Here is a 19,073-nt window from a genome sequence, read left to right as displayed (position 1 = left end):
CAAAGTGCACCTCTTTCGGAAGAATTAGATGCCCATCCAAACACAACGCTTTCTATATATATCCAATGCTTAGCCCGAGAGCGCATTGTTTTTTTTTTTAGGTATAGGAGTAGCACACTACACTAGCCAGCAACTGCGCTGGCTGAGGTATCTATTGTGTGGGCTTCCAATGGGTCGCGACGTTCTCAAACGACCGGTTACGGAACATGAGTCCGTTGCTCGATAAATACATGTTTTTAATTATGAATCGCGGTTTACGGCTAACCAGCCGAGTGGAAGTTATTATAGATTCAAATGGAACTGGTAGAAGCAGAAATTTTTGGTTTAAAATATTAATATGGAAAATAACCTACGCTTTCATAGAGTTGCTTATTTGGTCCCCACGTCAAATTTGAATCACAATAGTAAAACAAATGCTTTATTTCCAGAAGAACTTCCAAAGCACAATGACAATAATCAGAGTTGGGAATACTGCTATACTAAAATCTAATTTATTTTCCATGTATTATTTTCATAATTATTTCTGAAATTAGCCATCAAAGTATTTGGAGAAAAACGCTTACAATTTGCTGTAGATCGATAGATATACGTACAAGATTTTAAAAGTACGATATTTTTCAATAAAACGACCATAAAGAGAAAAAAATATACCTAAGAATGCGGTTAAGACTCGCGATTTGGCTCTCATTTATACAATTATAGTTTCTTTGGTAATCTAAACCAATTTTTAACATGATTTTTTTTTAAATTTTTTGCTGTGAGTAAAAGGATAGTGTTTCATCAAATTTGGCCATAAGAGATAAATCACTAGAATGACCCAGTATCAGAGAACGGTGGAATATTTTTGATTTTTTTTAAAGCACTACCTTTAGTAATATGATAAAGGATACCAACATACAACTTGTTCATGAAAATGAGGATTTTTGTTATGCGAAAAATAATGCTTAACTTTGACAAACAATTTTTTTTTGGGAGTTTTTGGAAAAACTATTCAGTTCTTCAACCAAACGCATTTTGTGAGATTTTATATTTTCATAACATTGTAGAGTAATTGTTGAACGATGTACAGCAAACCGATTACGATTTTATCAATAAATAAAAAAGATATAGCAAAAGCAATGTGTCCACTTTATAAAATGAACAGTACTTAGTGGTAAAAGATCAGTCTAGTTCATTATCTTTTTGGATAAGAAGGAGTCTCGAAATGCAGGGCCAGATTTACAAATATGGGGACTCCAGGATTCCAGGCTTCATTCCCAAAAAACATTTTTGATATTATAGAAAAGAGTAGAGTAAAGTGGGGCAAAAGTTCGAGTGGTGCAAGAGTTTCTTTTTAAGATTTCTAGCTCAATTAAAAACAAAGCCTATAAATGTCATGGTGGTTCGAATTCTATTCAAGTAAGAGACTTTTACTCCAAATACCATGAAAATTGGTTGAGATTTGGAAAAGTTGTGGCTATTTGTTGTTTTTCGACGTGAATATTGTAATTTCCGGGCAAAATTTCGTTGCATGGAATCAAATGAAGATAAAGTATTTTTCAATATTTTATGTAAGGGCGTTTCTAGGCCTATCATAAGGATGCTTTGAGGTGTATTAGTTTTTGCATAAATGCTTGGAAACAATTTTTGGCCCATAGTGGGGCAAAAGTTCAAATCAGCGGGGCAAAAGTTCGACCCATGTATAAACTCAAGGAAAAAAATGCAAATTGCCTAAAATCCACACATTATCTTCAAATTTAGCTACATTTGCCTAATCGTGCGAAAATTGTCATCAAAATTTTACATTTCCACTTAGTTTGCGAAAAACTGCTATTTTTGAGTATATTACAATTAACCCTGTTTTGGGCAATTTTTTGCTGAAAATTTAGTGTGTATTTTTCGGCAAACTTAAGCTTACGGCTGGTATAAAGTATGCCTGTCAAAAGTATCGATATTTTGTGTTTTAACCAGCGAACTTTTGCCCCACACTAGATTCGAACTCTTGCCCCACCGGTGGGGCAAAAGTTCGAATAAGACATTCAATTTTGAAACTGTTATAACTTAAAATGGGTAAATATTTTGACACAAGTTTGTTCAGCAAAATTGTAGCCAATATGTTGAAGGTTCACTGTATGGTATTTGTTCTGTTTCAACTGCTATTGTTTTCCAGGCAACTTTGATTATACCACTAAGGTCGAACTTTTGCCCCATCTTACTCTAAGAGAGGTGACGGGGTTGGTGGCCTAATGGCTGCCGCTTCTGCTTCATAAGCAGAAGTTCATGTGTTCAATCCCAGAGCCGTCCCTTTCCTCGTACTTTGTAATTGTATCTTTCACTTACCGTAATCCGGGGGCAAATTGCTCAGTGGGGCGAGTTTGATCAGGTCGGTACCAAAAAATATTTCCTTCGAAGGATGCTGAAGGCTTCGTTGGTACCACAGACATTCAACGTTTTCTAGTCTATGGATGTCTAATGACGATGTTGCACTATTTCATTTTTATTATACTCAGTTTTGCATAGAAATATTCACCCTTTTTGAAGGTGTAAGCAATACCGTTGGAAGTATCGGTGCTAAACAATCTACTGGTGCTATGAGTACATGTCAACTTTGAGTATTTAAAATGTTGTGTGAGCTTAAGTATGAACTACTGAACTCATTTTTGATATCATACAGCATAGCAAGTATAGTTTTTTGCTCATAAAACCGTTTATTCTAAAAAAATGAGTTCATTTCAAGGAAATTTAGGCGTATTAGGCAGATTTTCAAAGTTTAATTTTGCAATAAAATGATCAAAAACTTGAGTTGTAAGAACTTTAACATCATTTTCAGAATCAGGAGACCTAAATTGGACATTTTTTTCTTAAACCTGCTTTGCTTTGTTATATGGTGATCAATTTCGCCCCAGTGTGTCATTTTATTTTTTTGATATTAAAATTATTTTTATGATATGTTAAATACATATAACTTCATGAAAAGTCAATTACATAAACTGATAAAGATCAATGGAGTACTGATTTTGTCGAAATTTATTTGACAATACTTGAATTCCCAAGGGTAACACAACAAAAAGTTGTATGAATGTGATCAATTTGCCCCCGGTTTACGGTACTCATATCGTCCACTCTTAACTAATCTTTCAAAAGCTAGATTCAGATACGGACCAGGAAGCGTTTCCCAACGCTTCCATTCTTCCATCATTATATAGCACGCCTTTCCTTACGCCTGATACATAAGCAGTCGGTTAACCAAAAGCAATCCTCTCTGCCATAAAACTACCTTACCTTACCTTCCCGCCTGATTTGGCGTAGATGACTTTACATTTATTTTTGAATGGGTAACAATCATTATTGAATATATTTTCGAGAATACAATGAAAATTTTCAGAAATATTTGTTTTGCTTATATTTTTGCATGATATTAATTTTACCACCAACAGTGTTGTTCATTCTACCCACATAATGCAGGCAAAACGAAAATTTGCATCGTTTTAAAAAATATGTAAAAATTTAGCTATTTCAATCTGAATTCGTGTCGCTGCTATAGATAACATCCCTATTTTTGATGTTGTGTGATAGAACTATACAAATTCCTCGTTTTACTATCAGAAAAAAAGATGATATCCTTAAGGTGTTCATTTTACCACCCCTCCCCTTACTTTTATCGGTTTTATTGATCATCCAAAGTAATTGTTTTAACATATCTCTTTCAGTTTACAACATCCATCAAATCTGATCAAAGTGAAATCAGAGTGTTTATTACCTGGGAAAACCTGGAATTAATAGGGAATTTGATGCAACCTGGAAAAACTGGAATTTTCAGGGAATTTTGGCTAAACTCAGGGAAATTATTTTAAAGCGGAAATGCATGGTGCAATAGGGTAGTTTTTGAGACACTAAATTTCCTCTACCCATTTTTTTTCGGCTGTGCCGCTTTCAAAACGCTTATTCACATGTTCAGTCCTTTCAATGATTTTAATTAATCAGCATGAAACATGTTTAGACATAGAAGCAAAACTTAAGATTCCCAAGTTGGTAAAGGCAAGTACAGTACCAGTTGGGTGTCGTTCATGAGCAGTTTATGAGTTGACAACTAAATTGTTTTACAAATATGTTTTTTCGCCTAAACAAAAAAAAAAAAACTTTGTAGGAAAAGAGCTAAAATTACAACAGAAATGAAAAAAAGTACATTTCATTGGCAAGCAGATTTTTTGTTTACTATTGTAATGCAAGAATCTATTTTTGATTAAGGTCTTAAAACTCTCTATTAAAAAAAATGATCTCTAAGAACACTTTTTATTGCTGCTTGGAATGAACCCTTGTAAAAAATTCTAGAGGCTCCAGAGAATCCTACAGATGCTATTTCGCGACTATTCTGATATATTATTAGATCCTGACGAATTTTTCAGGAGTTCTAGTAATTTCTCCATACTTTCTAGAAAAAAATCAAAGAATTCCTCCTGATTCGGGGATAGTTTTTAGAATTTGGACCAAATAATCTTAGACGGTTCCGCTTTTTGAAAAAATCGTTTCAACATTTTTCCAAGAAACCCAAGAATCCATAGTATATTTTTTGGTTAATTTCAGGAATTTTCATTAATATTCTCTTGAAAATTCAGCCACGATTATTCTCAGAAATTGTTCCTAAAATCCTTTTTTCATTATTCAATAATCATTTGGCATTCTTCAATGGAACCTTAAAAAAGTTCGTGAAAAATTTCAAAATTAACTCCTGAAGAGATCTTCGGAGTAATATGTGAAAGTAATCTACAGTAAAACGAGCTGTTATACTCGTCGTAATGTGACGAGAAATTCCAAAAGTCTTGGAAATATTCTTACAAAAATGTATGTTCAACTTAGGAATGAAATTCTCATGTCGTGATTCCGGTTAGGTTTCGTTTAATATTCAAAATGCATGTATGGACTCGTTCAGTTTTTTTTTTCAGGGAAGAGGTCTCTGAAGTTCTTATTTCTAGTACGATTAATCGCTAACAGCCCTGACATCCCCCCCAAGATATCATCTAGGAAAACATACATAACGTTTTTCAGAAAAATCAGGGAATTTAATTCCTGTAAATGAGTATACACCCTCGAAATGGAGGAAAAGTAATTCTGCATCTAATTACAGAATGATCTAATTTCACAAGATTCGTACTTGGTCCATTCTGACTTAAGGCCGACCAAAATATAAAATTGCATTCGAATATATCTATGTTTCCTAACTTTTGTTCTGTAAAAATAGAAAAATTTGGTGGTATTTTCACAATTTCATTTTCACATTTTGAGAAAAGGAAAATTGAAAGTGTGTATATTATTCTAACAGATTAGTTAAGTGTGAGATCTACAGTAATGGGACAAGCATACTGCACCTGAGAGTTTTAAAAACCATTTGGATTTCCACGGTCATACGACTATTCTACAGGTTCATGATTTTATTCTCATGCTCATTGAGAAATAGATCGAGAATTCTTCCAGTGATTTCTTTAGATATTTCTCAGGGATTTCCAGGGGCTTCTCCAAGGATCATTTCAGAAATTTCTCTAGAAATTGCCTCACCGATTCTCCCAAGAATCGGTCCAAAAAATTTTCAAAGTATGCCTGGAGAAACCCCCCTACTTAATCTATTAATTTCCACTGGGATTACTTAGAAAACTTTTCTAGGATTTCCGGAGATTATCCTATCAATTTTTGCACTAATTCATCCAGTTGTTGCTCATCTTTTCCGTTAAGTCGTTTGACATAAAGCCGTTTTGCATAAAGCCGATTGACTTAATGGTCATTTCGCATAAAGTCATTTAGCATAACGGTCGTTTGGCATAATGAGTCTGAAACCATGGATTACTTAGAGTGACATTCGTTTTTACGTTTCTTTTGCATCTCACTGATTACATCAGGCTTATTTTGGAATTAATTGATACAAAACAAAATTAGGCTTTATTCAACAATGCCACTCTTTTAAATAAACCTATTGTTTATCGACAATCAAGAGATTGCCCTTTTTTCAATTATAAATTATTCTTTTAGAATAATTGTTGACACTGAAGCTTTTAATATATTAGCGTTAGCGTTAGCTTGGTTACGGTATACTTCGTAGGTTGGATACTAACAAATGTTATGTTCCTTTTGATAATCTGATCAAGATTGCTTTCAGGAACAAGGCTGACGAGTAAACCTTGAACCAATCTTAACCCCTCTACCGGCAGTTTCATTTTTTACCGCTAAAAAAATATTCAAATCGCGATAGCTTTTTTGTTTCTCACCAGATCTCAAAAAACTCTTCTAGTTTAAGAAGCCGTGTCGATATTAATTATTGGTGATTTGGTTTAGAAGATATTCCGATGTTCCTTGGGGACCGACATTTCCCATATAAAATATCTTTGGCAGCCATTTTGTTTTTGGTAATGAGGAGCTATTCTGAAAAAAATATACAAATCGGTTCAGTATTCTTTGAGGAATCTGAAAATTACGATATGAGGCTTTTTAGAGTTTTCAAGATCTTTATTTGTTCAGGGTGGTACCAGAAACATAAATGCTCATTATTCGAAGACGGCGGCGCCAAATTGCTTCATTTTTTTACAACACAATGAATGTCCGAATACGATGAAAATTCTGTAGCCTGAGATATTTATGTGAAAGGAAGGTATTTTGGAATAACTCCGGATACAGATGAACAATTATCAATATCGACACATATTCGAAAACTAGAATAGTTTTTTTGAGAACTTGTGAAAGAATGGTGCAAAAATATCAAGAAACAAAAAAGTCATCGCTATTTCAATATTTGATTAGTGGTGAAAAATGAAGCTGCCGGTAGATGGGTTAAACCAGTGATTCCCAAAGTGGGCGAATTCGCGCCCCTGGGGGCGATTTTCAGGCTCAAGGGGGCGAAAATTTGTAAAACAGAATTAGGGGGGCGAAATATCCTGAAAGGGGGCGAAAAAGCTAACACGGGAGTATTTGAAAATAATTACTCAAAACCTTTGGATGACACACATCTGAAAGTTAATCAATTCCAAACTTAACTATTTCCAGGCCTATTTTACCTAAGATCGTTATATATCTAATCATGGTCATTTTAAAATTATGGTAGACAACATTACATGATTGTCAAACACAAAATATTTGTTTTATACATTGAGGTTTTTAAATATCATATGAGTTTTGAGAATGGTCAGCATTTGAGATTTTCACAAGATTTTGCAGATGCCCAATATTTTATACAACGATTTTTTTTTATGTGAACTTTAAGGTTTGGAAGTTATTATCCAGCTTCTTAAAAAAAATCTACAGTATATTTTTTGATGTTTCTGATCATTTTATAAATAAATTTTGTAAAATTTAGCAGATAAAAATCGGGTTCCAACGATGCCAAAAAAACACACCATTTACAGAGATATGTTGGATTTAAACCTCCAGAACGTCCGAAAAATCGATTCTTTAAGGTTTTTTTGATAGCATAAAGAAAAGCGTTCCCAGAAACGTCAGACAATCAATATGAAATCACAATTCACGGGGTGAGATCTTCCAAAAACGACCAATTGCGAACAGAATCAATGCAGTTCATCCAAATATGACGTATTCATGTAAAAATAAATGCGTTTGCACGGAAAAAAATGCATTTGGTTCAGTTATGGAGAACTTCGCCCTTGAACTACGTCACAGGGCGCCTATACATTACATTTGAGTTAAAACAGGACCGAGCTTTTACCGACTGATTGAAAAGCCTGTATTGGACGCAAGTTATTGTTAAAATTGATTTTATAAATTACAATCCAGGTTACCGATATTAAAGAAAATATTTTCAAACGTACATAATAGCTAATGTATTATGATTCCTTGGATATGCGAGTCAAGGACAATAAAAAATGTTATTGAAATATTATTATTAAAATATTTGAACCACATATCAGGGGGGCGATTTCAGATAGATATTGGCCTTAAGGGGGCGAAAGTTGAAAAAGTGTGGGAAGCACTGGGTTAAACAATAATACCAAAAGTATAAAAATCGCTATTCCTGGCCACGCCCATCTTCACCGTAACTTGAGAATGCTGGAAGAAAATGTTGATGTAGCACTTACTAAACGAGAGGCCTTCGACTCAGCGACACCCTCACAAATGCTACGGAGTTGGACGTTGGGAATGGTAGGTGATCAGGATTCGCCTGAGAAGCTGGCAATGGACCCAAAGCATTGATTGTTTACGTGTTTTTAATTTAATCTCTGTTTACTTTTCCAAACGTTTCAAACATTTTAAACAACAAGATTTGCTCTCATATGAAGACTATTTTTGAATTATGCTGCAACAATAGTCTTTGGATCAAGGCTTTCAATATTTTGCATATATTTTTCCCTTCTTTTACCAAGTTTGTCGTCATCAAGACCAAGCTGAGGGTCGTGGGTTCGAGTCCCACCGGTCGATCTTTTCGGGTTGGAAATTTTCTCGACTTCCTAGGGCATAGAGTATCTTCGTACCTGCCACACAATATACACATGTAAAAATGGTCATTGGCATAGAAAGCTCTCAGTTGATAACTGTGGAAGTGCTCATAAGAACAATAAGCTGAGAAGCAGGCTCTGTCCCAGTAAGAAGAAGAAGAAGTGTCACGTACTTTTATCAAGTTATGCTATTGTAATAATTGCTGAAAACCTGTTCGTGAATATCAGTCATACATAAACCTGCTTTCAATAAGTAAAATTGGTTTTCGTAAAATTATGAAGTTACAAATCTTTCTGACAACCACTGTTGATAATGTTATTAAAAACTTTACACAAGATTTTTTTCTTTTTTTTCTTGATTGTTTCTAAGACACTTTTTTCATTTTGCTTAGGTTAAAACATTACGATGTAAAAACAACCAGATTGCGTACCGTTCGGCATTTCAGGTCACTGTCTTGTACTCTAGTCTGCTGAGAACCAGTAAGAATTTCTTGTGCGCGGTTGTGCCAATCTCGGTAAAAAGCTTTGAAATGTGCCGATATTCAAGGAAAAAAATCAGTTTGTCAGTTTTCAAAGGTGCAGAAGAAATTACTTATTGTATGTGATATATTGTATTTAAATCTGCTTATTTTATATCACTAATTATGCCAAACGGTTGTTATGCCGAACGCCCTTATGCTAAACGTGGTACAATAAAAAAAATCATCCATGACTTCACCAAAAAATACCTCAATCATTAAGCTGCTCCTGAAACTTCCTCTCAGAATTTAATTTAGAATGAACTATGCTTTTTTGCAAACGTTTATCAATTATTTTTGTTCAAGCGTAATATTTCTCGATCATTCAATATTTCATTTAAGTTTCGTATAAGCAAATACTACAGCAATTACCAAAATATTCCTGCTATGCTAACAACAATTTGCTCAGGGATTTTGTAGGGTGTTTTTTAAGGAATACCTTCGAAAAATTCTACAGAATATTTTGCAGAGATTCAAATGATTATTTTCCCAACAGGCTCTTCCTGAGACTTTTGCAGGAACTTATAAGGAACTTCTACAGTTGTTAGTCAGAGATTATTTTAAGATATAGTTTAAAGATACTTTTCGGGTTTTTTCGTTAATTTATCTAAAATTTTCTGAGAATTTTTTTTTTTTGACAATCCTTTAGAGATAGTCTTAGATAGATTGGTAAAATTTCTGAACATAATAAATTATTCTCCTATATAAATAAATTCAAAATAAATCTGTAGGAATACCTTCAAAATGTAAGAAAAAATCTCTGGCGTAATTTCTGAAGATATCCTTAAGGAAATTTTGCAGACATTTTTACAGAAATTGCTGATTAAATTCTTGGACATGTCTTCAAATGATATATGGGGAAAATCGATAAGTGAATCTTTGGGGAATTTCCGAAAGCTATTATGGATGGAATAATTTTTGGGCTTATTCCCAAAATATCTGGTTTAATTCCTGAAAGCATCTTGGAAGAAATTCATTGGATAAATTTAGTAAGAAAAAATTACCGAAAGTGGTTTTGAACAGTAATACCTGTCGTTATAACACAAGGAATGAAAAACATAAGTTTTTTGTTTTCCGTCTGGTCTTTTTTCGATTATTATTTGTTTTTTTTTTGTGGTATGAGGTTTTTAAAGTTCCTAAGGATCACATTATGTGTCTGGTAGATTTGGGGTTGGTGTGAAATGTCACAATTTTGAGCAATAGGCTACCAAACTTGAATATAACACTGGTTTCGTTTATGTTCACATGAAACTTAAAGTATGTTTTATCAAACTTTTTTCATGATTTAATTCATCCAGCATGCAAGCATGCGTCTTCCACTTTCATTCAAAAAGTAATTTAGATGAAATTGCACTTTCAATTTCGATTCGACTTTTTAAAATGCTTACAGATTCCATACAACAATCTTTGCTTTTCTTTTATGGCAAAATACTTTTCAAACCCATAAAAAAAAGCTTTGATCATCGGAAGTAATACAAAATTTGATGATAAGTATTGTTTAACACTTGAAATTTGAGCTCTGCGGCAAATTAAGCAAATAAATTGCCACACAAGCTAGTAAACTTGCACGCAAGTTGGCTGATATCGTCAACGCAGAATTTTCAACAACCAATACCTCAATAACTAGACGTGCTATTACCCAAGTAACCAAATTGCACTTTAATTCGCCCTCCGTGATAATATAGGGCGTTTATAGAGCTGACATGCCCTATATCGGCCGTATAATAGCCTAATTAGCCCAAAAGGCGAATTACCGGGTTAGTGGTTACTTGGGTAATAGCGATATTATTGTTTGAAACAGAAAAGTTTACCGCAGTGTAATTTATCGATAAACAAATCTGCTACCAATCCTGCATCAATTAAAATGTTACAAACTAAAATCAAAATATGGAACGATTTCTAGCATTTTCTATGCGTGAAATGCAACCCTAAAAGCTAAAAAAATCAGCTTTAAAGAGCTCCACTCGTTCGACTTGTCATGTTATTCAACTATATAAATAGAGTCCATTACTGCTTAGTGCCTTCATAATGTGCCGGCACTCCCATTCCTATGACCCCAGGTATCCAAGGGTATTTGCCGCAAATATGAAATCACCACTGCATTTCAGTTGCATGCTCCGATCTATAACAGCTGCTCATAAATTGGCGTCTATTAAATATTTCAGTCCAGCGGCGGCCGAAAGTGTCCGCAATAAGTAACATGTTTACGCAAATAGTTTCCGTTTTTTTTGGCATGGAATTGCATAGTGCTATCGTTTGGCATCGTGTTAGTAAACTGGCACAAAGTCAACATTTTGAGGCAAAACGCTCGAAGAATGTCCGTGTGGTAACACGCATTCATTTTCAAAGTTACTACAATAAAAAATCACAGCTGGATCTTTCCAAATGACTTATCTTAAATTCACCATAGTTTAGTGACTTTTGAAAACTAAACAATCACCTCGTGTAAGTTTTCTGGTAATAGCTGTTTAAATTGCAAAGTGTATGGAATTACGGGCTTAATAAGACATAGCGGCAAACACGCAGCTGTTCAGCAAAACTACGTTGAGAGTGGCGGATTCAAATCCTGTCCCGATCAAGGATTTTTTGTGTTAGGAATCTTCTCATTTTCTCATGGCGTATAGTTTATTCATATATATCACAAGACATTCTAATGAAGTAACCGTAGAAGTACTTGTTGTACTATTAGGTTAGAAGCAAGCTCTGTCTCGGTTGAAACGTAACGTCAGAAAATAATGCTTAAAAAGTCTCTTTCTGTTTGTTGGACTATGGGGATGCCAAGAGTCGCTAGGTAAATGGATTTGTTTTTCAAATGAATTGATGTTCACTATTTTTTTTCCCGCTATACTCTTACCTTCTCATATTGCTGCCCGAATACTTCGAAAATTGTTTTGTAAGCGTGCTCTTAGTCTGGTGTGATTCCAATCGCAGGAAATTACATTATTTCCTGCAGAGTGAGGTTCATTGCCAGCTGGAAAAGAAGCAAAGGCGATTATTTATACTTAATGGGTCGTCGTTTTACCTTTGGGGAATGTGTCTTACGAACGTTCTTGAAACAATTTTTTTCTGTTGTGACTTCGATGTCCATTTTCTTTTTGTTAATGGTTTCAAAATAGGAAACATGCATGTTGCCTTACCTTACAATACAAAAATAACAATCAAACGAAGGAATGCAAAGAAACTTCTTCAATTCAGAACATCACGAACACCATGTTGGAAGAACGGGTCTATAGCGTAAGAATAATATCAATTTAATAAAGGTGTGAGCTGTGACTTGTTCACAAACATATATAACCCTTCAATGTGATCTAATGTCTTGATGACTTAAAAAACAGACAACAAAAATTGTAAATAATTCATTTTACGAAACGACAGATGATATTGCTGTTACTTTCACACGTTACGACACCGCCTTCTGTCAAAAATTCATTTACAAAATAAGCGATCAGCTTTTTAAAATTGTTTCGTAAAATGGACTATTATCTTTACGTTCAACCAAAATGCTGTCTTCTACAAAGGTGTTGCTTAAATTTGTTTCACTTAGAAAAAGATAACAAACTTTTCAAGTATTATACTTTTTACAGCCAGCAATTCAGTGAAACATAAATTTGATACATGTAGGAAAATTAAATCTTAGATTGACATCGTATTTAGTATAGAAAAGCAATTTGCATCGGTCTTATCAAAACTAAAATTGAGACTTGAGACTTAAATTGATCAACCCATATTCAACTGAAATCCATTTACAAAGACTGTAATATTTCAAATACGATTGCCAAATGCACTGTAAGCTTTTTTGATTTCCTGTTTTAACACAAGAACGGAATCAATTTCCGCTTTTGTGGCTTTGCACTGCCCATAAATTTCCCCGAACGAAAGAATAAAGAAAGTATACCTCGGATTCCGGTAAGGTATCCTACGGTATTGCAAATTGCCTTCACTACTGCATCCCGTTCCTATGCAGTGTGTTTCCATCCATACAGCCGATCATAAATTGGCGTCGATTAAATATCTCTTACCGGGTGGCATCCGTTCCGAGTTCCGGCGTATGTGTCTATAGTAACCATCGTATCGTTCGGTGTCGTGTCATAAGATTGGCACAAAGTCAACATTTTGTGGCAACACATCCGGAAGCACACATATTCTTGCAGTTGCTACGGCAAATCGGATCACAATTGTGCCTATCCAACGGGCTTAACATACATTCGCCAAGGGTCGATAGCTAGTTAAAGTCGTTCCTTGAATACCTACACAAAGAAACTAGGCTGAAAATTGAAAATACGAATTGATAGCTAAATATACTATGGTCAGTTACACTGGACGGCTGCAGAGAGTCGATAACTGGATTTGCTCTGGCAATGACTTGGGGTTGACTATTATTCCGGATTGGCGTTGCCAAAATTGCTATCCCCAAGTGCTTCTGAAAATGCATAGTAAGCTTCCTTTCTAAGTCATGTGCCTTCAATTGCAGGAAATTACATTATTTGAAGTTGGGCAATACCGAGTTTTAAATGAAAAAAAAAAAACGACAAAGGACATCATTCCTAGTTTAGTTCATTCCTTGGTTCAATTAAAGATTTGTGCAATCAAGTCAAGCGAAGAAACACATCGAATTTATATCGGTCCATGATCGGCAATGTTTCGCAAATTGTAACAAGCTTGATAAATAGTAGTAGCGAAGGATAACCCCAAAGAGAGAGCGATGATAAAATCCATTTTAATTGCTTATTTACCATTGGGGATGTGTATTCTACTTTACCGGCATGATAAACAATCCCCGAACATCCTATAGTGATAGATGGGTTTTATCATGCACTGTTATCCCCCCGATGTAAATAGAGCTGTAGCAGTAAACGATTAACAAACTCTCATGATGTACAATGGATCATGATTGTTACAGAGAGTGATTAGTGAGAGATACTCTCAATTTTCTCTGAATTCAAAATATGCATTATCCTTTTTTCTATTCTTATCCTTCACAGTTACGAAATTCATCCGTATTGGAATCGCCGACAAGAACGACAACCCACCGTACTTCGACAAGGCCCTGTACGAGGCGGAGGTGGACGAAAATGAGGATATCCAGCACACGGTCCTCACCGTTACCGCCAAGGATCACGATGAGTGTAAGTATAGGAGCACCTTTGCATTTGCCCCCAAAATAATCGCCCTCTACTGGGCGTAAATCCTCAAACAATAGCAACCTATAAATTCATCCGACAACGGCACCCAAAAACAAAAACTAGCCCCGTGAAGAAGCACAAGTACCTACTGCGAAAAACACATTTTATATAGTTGAAATTTGTTGTTTCGAAAAACTTTTAACAAACGACGACATACGACCACCACGGGTCTGCAGTTTCCCCGCTTTTTTCGGTCTCCATTCAAAGCCACGTGGAAAAAATGGCGCACAAAACTGGAATTCATTTTTCTTTCCGCTCCGCTCAATGACCGCCTTTCACACCGAAATAATAGGACACACGCCACACACCGACTGCGCTATAGGGTGCGGCTTATTTTAAGAAACGATATAGGGAGCCGGATCCTATTCTTGGAACTTTTGATTCACTTCGGCAGTGGGATTTTTTGAAAGCTACTGAGCTCATATTTGGCCACAATATGCGTCCTATTGAAGTTCTCTTTTTGCAAAGTTTCAGCCAATTCGGTCGAGAAAAACCCCCCCATGCCAAAGTGAATCATGGAAGTGCCCAAGTAGCTATTCACTCTATCTGAAATTTTTGCCAATTAAATGTTCTCATACTCGAGAAGTTGACACTAAAGACAGCCTTACAGTTGAGGTCGAAATACGCGTATCTTTGAAAAGGATACAAACTCTAGCGGAATGAAATGGTATAGTACTAAATTTGGTTTTCGTTTATTTAATCTTCAAGGTTTCTCTTTTTATTTGAATTGAGTTTAGAAAAAACACTCGAAATTCCGGTTTTTGAACCTTTCGTAATTTAAACCGCACCCTACTGCGAAGCCCAACGTGGAAGTCACATATGAATTGTGCAGCCAACCGCTGGTTTGCTGCGTCCGTTGCTGCTTTCCATTTTCGGTTGGGTGACAATATCGTCGAAAGGACAAAACATCGAATCCCAAAACGTAGAAAAGACAAAACGTCAAACGGACAACTTGTCGGTAGGAGATAATTAAGGGGGTAAGAAACAAAGGGGTGGGTTTATGGACAAATGGTCGAGAGGATAAAAGGTCGAATATGATTTTCTTGGTGAGAAGAACAGATTTTCGATCCTTGTCTCTTCGTTTTTGTTCTTCGACCTTTTGTTCTTCGGACCTCTGTCTTTTTTACTATTGGACGGAATTACCTAAAAATACAGTTAGAATGCTTGGAAACAGTTAAATTTTTCGTTATTCCTAATTCAAAATCATCCAAAATGTCACTTACATCCCTTTGCGTTGCGTTGTGGGATAAATTTGAATGAAATGAAAATTTCTTGAAAGAAAAATTCTTTCCTGAAAAAATAAATAATTCAATATGAGCCAATTGCAAATCGCTGTTGAAAATCGGCTGCTCTTGGCGTTTTGTCCCTTTCAACGTTTTGCGATTCGACGTACTGTCTTTCGACTTTTTGTCCCTAATCCTCGTCTCTGATGGTGGCGCTTGCGGAATGTTCGGTAGAAAGAAAGCTATCAAAGAGACAGTTTGGCGACCGTGTGCTCAGTGTGAAACCGCACTACTTCTGCCTGGTTAGGACAAGAGAGTAAACGGGATATTAGATGCAAACTTTCGAATGGAACTTTTTTTTCGGGTGGCTTTCCATTAAAGGTTCGATCCTTTTGATTATGATTCCATGCGGTTGGAGGGGGGCAAACTACGATGAAGGGTTATTCTTCTCAAGAACTTCGAAAAGTTAGTGGAGTTTAGCTGATGCCAAATGTTTGACCTTGTTTTGCAAGTTTTTCGGAATTAAGTATCAAACTTATTGGATGAATAATAATGAGATTCGCGACGAATTCGTCTCAATGAACATAATATTGATTACACAACTTTTCCGTCACATAGAACGTAATTCAACAAGAATTGCCCATTTAAAACAAAACCATCATGCGACAGACGTGTAAGATAGATGATGGTTTGCTGGGTTCCATGAGAAATGGATATTTTACGTGAACAGGTGAAAACCCAAAATCAGTCGCACAAAAGGCCAACGCATGCAATACAGCCTTTGTGCTGTGTACAGTGTACAGTGAGTCTTCCAGATCATGTTCTCAGAACAGATCTTTCCACCCTTGAGATAATTTCCAATGATTGTTATGCACAAAATACTGCTGCGGTTCTGTCTGCTGCTGCTTCAAGCACTACTAAGCTAATTGGATGTCGCTGTTTTTCACCTAACGCCCACGGAAAGGTTCCATTACGGCGAACGGAAAACATGCCACCAAATTTCGTCACCAACTTCGTCAGCCTCAATTACCCTAAATGTGGCATAAATCTAAAACCCGGTTGGTTTTGTAGCCCCACGTTCATATCCCTGTATGCTCGTTCACAGCCTGTTTGTGATTCTTCGCATCTACGCTCAAAAGCCGTTTGTTTTTCGCTCATGCCAAACAGGTACAGAAATGCTTCCCATATGAGATGCACTGCAACTACGTGGATTCCTCAACGTTTGATCTTTTGATTATTAACCACCCAGTGGATTAAAACAAAGTTCTCAATTTGACAAATGACAATTGACAAATTTTGTTTCGTTTTATTTTGTTTTAAGAACTTTGAAGAAACAAAATCAGTTGAATGCTGCTTTCGAATGGAAACAAAATATTACATAATTTGTTACGAAGAATCACAGATCAATCGATTACACATAAGCCGTTTTAATTTATGTTGATAACATAACAAATTTTGTTACAATTTTCTGGATCAAGAGTTTAAGATCGTCGTCTTCGAATTGTATTCAAATTTTACTTCACATTTCCACATTTTGGTATTGTAATGCGCCTTGCTTCAACAATCCATTTTTTTAATATCGAGAGCATTGGCATAAAGTTTTGTTTGCAAAGAAATGTTAACATCAAGATTTTACTCGATGCTTGCCTCATATGTATTCCAATCGGCTCGAAAATAATTGGAAGCGGAGCTGATAGGATTGAGAATCGCTTCATGGGATATTTGAAATCTAACAGGGACACGATCAGAATCAAAATCAGCATGAGTAACCAGTTGGCTACAAAGGTGACTAGAGTCGGTTAAGACCAAATCAATTGTAGAAGGGTTTGTAGAAAAGGAAAAACAAGAAGGGGTATCAGGGTATTGAATTGAGAAATATGCTGAAGAGCACTCATTAAATAAAATTCTGCCATTGGAATTGCTTTGCGAATTATTCCATGAGTGATGGTTTGCATTAAAGTCATCAATAACAAAAAAAAAAGATTTATTGCGAGCCAATCACCGAAAGTCAGTTTTAGATAAATTAACTTTCTGCCCAGTGCATTGAAAAAGTCATTAGACAGCTGTGAAAGTATATCTATCAAGTTGTGTTTCAACAGAAACATCTAAACTTTCAAAAACTTTGGTTTGAAATCACAAAATAGTTGATGTTTTATTCGCTTATGAAAGATGATAGCAACTGCACAACATGCTTCATCCAGTGAGTCATTACAATACACAAAAAAAGTTTGGAGTCCTCTTGCGTTTGGATCCAGGTTTCATATAAGCTTTAGTAATAACTGCTATAAGTATGTTATTAGCTCTAAATGAACGTGGTCCCAATTATCGTCCCTACATGGAGACACAACTGTACATAGGTTGGCCGTAGGACTTGAAGCCCGCTCGTTTGATGTGGTGGCTGCTAGGTATAATCCAGCACACCGGAAAGCCATTTGATCGAGCCTTAATCTTGTGTCGAGCACCCTTGAGATGGAAATGAATAGCGACGGGTAGAGCAACCACGTGAGGTTACAAAACGGCCGTGGCACCATTTGACCTTGCCACCGGCAAGACAGAGTGAGACTATGCTTTTATGGGCTCACGTTCCTCTTTAAGACTGGCAAACATTTACATTCGCAGAGCGTAACGAGTTGAAGGTGTTATACCCAAGTAGCACTGGTAACAAATGCAATATTTTAGAAAAATAAAACAAATTACATTGCCGTTGCATTTCAGATAATTTGTAGCATATCTTATTGATGACTTTCAATATTGGTTACTAAACTATTACATTGTAACCTACGCTTTGTTTACATTACATAGGTGTTGCATTTTTACTTGCATGTAACTTAACCTAGAGCTGTCAAAATGAATAAGTTACATTGAAATTGAATCTGTGGTTGCAAAGAAACAAATAACACGCTAGGTTACATACAGATTGCTAAGTCACATGTGTGTCACAGCATGAAGTTTGTTTACCATTTGTCATAGGGGAAGGGGTGAAAAAATGAACAGGATGGTAAAATGAACACTGAACTTGTTACGCATGAACAACAAATTTCAATATTTTTTATTACGCACGGATGATTTAGAGCATTAAAAAAAGTGTTTTTGTTGATACGGAGATAAATTGAAGTCAGAACCACGTTCATAAATTGAAACTGATATAATTTTAGGCACGGAGATGTTGAAGTTTTTTCAATGAAGTGAATATCGTAATGATATGATGTCGAAGCAGAAACCTTTAGAACTGTTTTCGAAGGGATTATAATCATTCATAGATGTTTTTACAGGACTGTGATAAAAAATTTAAAAATGTTTGTTTTGCTCGCGTGTTTTACCACGAACATAAAATGAACATTTCCATAATATTTTGATGACGATGAGAGTATGTGAAAATTTAGCTGTCTTAGTCTTAATTCGTTTCGCTGCGTTAATTAATATCTCTATTTTTAATGTTGTGCGATAGAACTAGTTATAATTAATAAACAAATTAATAAATGAAGGACAATTTCTGCGAGTAGACATATCACAGAACATCAAATTACATTTGTAATGTTCTCTTTACTACTTTTGTGGGGAACGCCAATCTTTGATCCGATGACACGGAATGACGAGAATTCGTTTAAAGGGGCAGGATCCGTCATCAACTCCATAATTTTCAAAAGCAGTTTTTTCGTTCAAAATCATGAATATATTCATGAGTTCACTGTATTATGTTCTCCAACCGAAACACAGTGAACACATTTTCGACGAGTA

The 19,073-nt window shown here is 35.5% G+C and overlaps 1 protein-coding gene across 1 annotated transcript in view; it reads left to right on the top strand.

Moving 5' to 3' along the window:
- The window catches only part of LOC5564848 (neural-cadherin), a 151,063-nt gene that overhangs the window by 18,597 nt on the left and 113,393 nt on the right, over window positions 1-19,073 (top strand). The window contains exon 2 of the mRNA XM_021847322.1: window positions 13,912-14,055. Within this exon, the coding sequence (XP_021703014.1) occupies window positions 13,912-14,055 (144 nt within the window). The remainder of the gene's footprint in view (window positions 1-13,911; window positions 14,056-19,073) is intronic.

Source organism: Aedes aegypti, chromosome 2 (genome assembly GCF_002204515.2).
Source record: "Aedes aegypti strain LVP_AGWG chromosome 2, AaegL5.0 Primary Assembly, whole genome shotgun sequence".
In the NCBI taxonomy this organism is placed as follows: Eukaryota; Metazoa; Arthropoda; class Insecta; order Diptera; family Culicidae; genus Aedes; species Aedes aegypti.
Note: the sequence above shows the minus strand (reverse complement) of the source record. Positions and strands in the feature narration are given on the sequence as shown.